This window comes from Penaeus monodon, chromosome 21 (assembly GCF_015228065.2).
Source record: "Penaeus monodon isolate SGIC_2016 chromosome 21, NSTDA_Pmon_1, whole genome shotgun sequence".
Lineage (NCBI taxonomy): Eukaryota > Metazoa > Arthropoda > Malacostraca > Decapoda > Penaeidae > Penaeus > Penaeus monodon.
Window position 1 is genome coordinate 8,420,167 of NC_051406.1, and position 4,368 is coordinate 8,424,534.

General features: G+C 37.5%; 2 protein-coding genes across 6 annotated transcripts in view; one reads left to right on the plus strand and one right to left on the minus strand.

Moving 5' to 3' along the window:
- LOC119586172 overlaps positions 1 to 2,120 on the minus strand; it is a gene marked incomplete at its 3' end in the record, with an annotated part of 81,902 nt that extends 79,782 nt beyond the window's left edge. For all 5 annotated transcript variants that reach the window (XM_037934875.1, XM_037934874.1, XM_037934873.1 and 2 more), the window contains 1 exon segment: positions 1,929 to 2,120. In XM_037934875.1, coding sequence (XP_037790803.1) covers positions 1,929 to 2,031 — 103 coding nt within the window.
- Positions 2,121 to 2,495: 375 nt separating this feature from the next.
- The window catches only part of LOC119586173 (guanosine-3',5'-bis(diphosphate) 3'-pyrophosphohydrolase MESH1-like), a 3,971-nt gene continuing 2,098 nt past the window's right edge, over positions 2,496 to 4,368 (plus strand). Inside the window, exon 1 of the mRNA XM_037934876.1 lies at positions 2,496 to 2,716. Within this exon, the coding sequence (XP_037790804.1) occupies positions 2,593 to 2,716 (124 nt within the window). The 5' untranslated portion in view covers positions 2,496 to 2,592. The remainder of the gene's footprint in view (positions 2,717 to 4,368) is intronic.

Consider the following 4,368-nt stretch of genomic DNA (forward strand, 5'->3'; position numbering starts at 1 on the left):
ATAACAATAAAAAATCCAATTATCATAAAATTACTGGTAAAACATCAGCAATAGCAACTTAACTATGATTTAAAACAATAGTATTGTAAAAATCATGTGCATGAGCCATGCATAAGACGAAAATTTGCCATGAAAATAGGTACATCGTTTTTCTTGATTGTAAACATAACATGAACGCATTACCCACTTGCGATTTAATGTTATCCGGGCCTAACTTGTGTAGGCCTAGAATCCAAGTGGATGCTATCAAAGTATAGTTAGAACGGACGACCCGTGTTAAACTCACATATATGGAAACTATAATCGCTATTCCGGGAAATGCCTTCATAATTGTTTGTTCGAATATTCATTGCCATTTGGATATAAACTAATACTTAAGCTTCCACATTAAGATATATGTAATATATTAAAGCAACATACATAGTTGTAATAAAGAGGGCCATTTGAGCAGGCCACTATAAGGGCGAGTAACGTTTTAATACGGTGTTAAAGGGACAAGCGCCATTGTGGGACACCTTCACACACGGAATCAACGATAAAGCTTCTTACTTCAAAAGCAAGTATTGATGGTTAGAACAGTTATGATGTTTCTGCGTATCACGGGAAATACCAGAAATTCAAAATAAAAGTTTTTTTTTACACTAATCACAAATATTTCAGGCCCTTGTTTATGGCGGGAACTGCGAAGAGATCTGAGGACGACGAGCGCTTTTAAGTCAATCAATAGGTTTTACTCAACAATCAGAATGAAGTTACTGTCTTTGCATTACACAACGATAACATAATTACAAAACATGCCGCCTCCTATGACTTTCCGTACGCAGGAAACTGTACCGATGAAACGAGGAGAAAAATAAACCATTCACATCTACAAAATGGAACCAGAATAACGACTACGGCTTATGGAAACGCATTTGCATGGCATGGAAAGTACAAGACATCATTCCCAACAAAGGCAGTAAAGCCTGCAATGGCGCCTGCAGCAGTTTGAATGAGCTCTGACCTTTACACAGTCACACGTACCGCTCTCTCCTCTGCCACCTTACTGAATAGGAATCCACCCATTGATGAAATATTTACATGATTAGCGGTAGAGTTTACATAATACTGACTGCCAAGACGCGGTACGGCTAAAGTTACTTTATAGTCCAGGAAAGGTTAAACAGTCGAGTTCAATATTTACGCAAACTGTTCGCTTTCTTGTAACACGTCGACTGTTGGGGATTTTGTCAATGTTGTAGATTATTATCAATGTTTACATCTTTCATGCCAGGCCATTAATTTCCCCCCCACATCGCAACGTTTCTTTGGAAGAGTAACCTATTTTTCGAAAAGAAAAACGGAATGGGGATAAAAAGTTTGGTCGCGTTTTCAATATATAATCCAATTGTTTCTGTAGTAATGTCTTATTCGAACGTGTCTTATAGAAATAAAATAAAATTAATGGTTTTATCAAGCGAAGACTGACTTAGTCACACCAACATAGTTCATTCGGCCGAGAAACACAATTTGACCTAATTTCCTAGATAAACCGTAACATTTAGCTTGGGATAATTTTATGAAATGGACGCTCTGCACGCACGATTTGCCTACACGAACGTACACGGGACACTATTCAATGAAATCAATCATTCTCGGTACTCTATCGATATCTGTGAGTACGTTCATTGACGATAAGCATCTCTTCGTCTCTTGCAGAGCCATAGTACCCGACGATTTTTGAGCTACACCTTTCCGGGATATTTATTGGAAATATGCCTATTTTCGTGCTTCGACATAAAAGAGCATGTCCTGAAATACGATAACTCATGGGGGATATTAAAACAACACAGACACAGGGGTCAGGGTGGCCGCTAAAGAGACAGAAGCATCCCTTCACCTGGAGATGAGCCTCCATGATGCTGAGGCTGCGGGGTTGCCCATCTTACCTTTCAAGGGAGCGGCGACCACTGCGGGGACCCCCTCACTACTATCCTGGGTCCTGACGCATCCTGCCGTTAGTCCGAGGAGTAGAAGGAGGAAAGTCGGCATCCTATGTGCCTTAAAGCGGTCATCGGGATGAAGATACGGATCAAACAAGGTATCGACTCAAACTGCCTTCCGCCATGAGCCTGTCTCCCCGCCCCCCTCGACTGCTCAGCTGAGGGACTATTGATTACTTACTATTTCACGAATAATTCTCAGATTTTGCGTGCTGCTACAGTTTGCGCTTTAGAATAATTATAAAGGTAATAAGAGTGTTATAGATGTCGATTATCTTTATTTGTAATAAAGGTACAGGATTATCACCATGGTTTCTTCTCACACATGCGTGTGTCGGGTTTCATATCTCGCCGTTTGATTTGCACAATAAATAAACTTCTACCACAAAAACTTAAATAGATAAATGTAACAAGATATCATGTAAATATATACCTTATAATGAAGACCATAAGACTTTAATAATTGCAACTGAAGCAAATCAAAGATGCTGTACCTTAGCATTGCGCAAGGTGACAGGTCCTTGTCACCAGGGCAGTCAGATGTAAACAAAGAGTGGTCTTTCTTCCAACCTTTTCCTCTTTATGCTCCTAGCTCGTTCCAAGTGACAAGATGACAGATGTCAACAGAGAGATTCTGGATTCAATTATAAAGTGTGTCAATTTTGCTGCTATAAAACACAAAGATCAGAGGCGAAAAGATCCCGAAAAAACTCCTTACATAAATCATCCCATTGGTAAGAAACCGGAACGTAATCGTTTAGAACGAAAACTAATCTAATTGAGTGATAATATTCGCAGTTTTTCTCTCAATTTTCATTTTTATCATGTAATTTTTCAATTGAATCAACCAAAAATATACGTAAAATATTTCAACAAATGCTATAATAACCTTCCCACTACTGCCTGAAGCCAATCATGGCACGGAAAGTGTGTTTGCTATCCGTTTTTGCTCAAGTTTGTATATTGTAAAGCGTGAACTTTGCTTTACTTTTTAAGCTTTTACAAGTAGGCTAATTCTATGATAAAAAATATGGTAATTATTCTGAAAACTTACATGGCAGATCAGGATGATACCAGTACTATGGCTTCTCTGCCTCTTCTACTCATATATGTAGGAATATCGATGTACAAATCCACTCCATGCTCCACAAAGTTGGCCTCAATAGCTATATACCCCAACCCCAACCCTTGTAATGGAGTATATAACTGACATATGGGGTGATCAAGTCAAGACAGCCTTGGACAGAGAATACACTAACATGTAATCATTCCTATATTCCATCCTGCCATAAATTCTTGGAAGAGTCTTTGTAAGATTTCACAGACGTGATAAATGTCTGTGATTAAGGAGTGAATCGCTTAAATTTAAGCTTTGTATATTTCTTTGTGTCAGTTATGATTGGTATGAAATGTATTGGATAATGAATGTCAACTAGACCAGGAGCACTAGTAATGCAATGATGATGATATGGTTATGCAATAGATGTACTTCCTAGTCTTTACCTCTCCCAACCTATCCTCCATATTAACCCATTCATTCTGTATGATGTCTAATTCTGTCATGGTGAACCGGGCAAAAGTGGCTAAGTATGGGACGGGAAAAACTTGTTGTAAATGGGCATAGCTTTGGATATTCTACATATTTGTGGCTTAATGTGCTAATAAAATCTCAGTACTTTTTACTGGTGCTGTATCAAAACTGGTAATACTTAAAGCATGCATTATGTAATCAGAAACATAATTCATGTCAGGGTTTCTGCCAGAAGGGCAAAAGGGTAATATTACTTTTTTTTAAGTATAGATATATCCACAAAATCATGATTTATTTTCTCTGCAACATACAGAAGTTCAAGTATTGAATCATTTATAGATTTACTATCCAATTTTGATATTTTTCCTAGTCATGAATCAGCTTATTCCCTGGTATAGCCATTAGTTGGAGTAGATACCCTGACTTTCTTAGTTTCAACATAAATACCAATCACTTGCCAATAAAAAAATGAGCATTCTTTATATTCCTTTCCCTCCCACACATTTTGATACATACCAGGCTACATACATGGTTCTAGACATTCAACTCAGATAATGACAAAGGAACTTCAGACAAGCAACTTTGGAATATTACTTAACTGCTGTCTTTCAGGAAATAACAATTACAAAATACATGCGTTATATTACTGCTTCTTTGTCTGTTTCTACTCCTGACTTCTTCAAAGCATTTGTCTAAATTACTTTCCTGAAGTAGCTATTGTAATTTCATTTTAAATTGAAACAAGTAGTCTTCTGCCTATTGCCAAAAGTCAAGTTCAAAATCAATGTCAGCTTTGATTATTATAACAGAAATATTGTGTGAGAAGTCAGTGTTGTCGAATCATTAGTGCAGTAG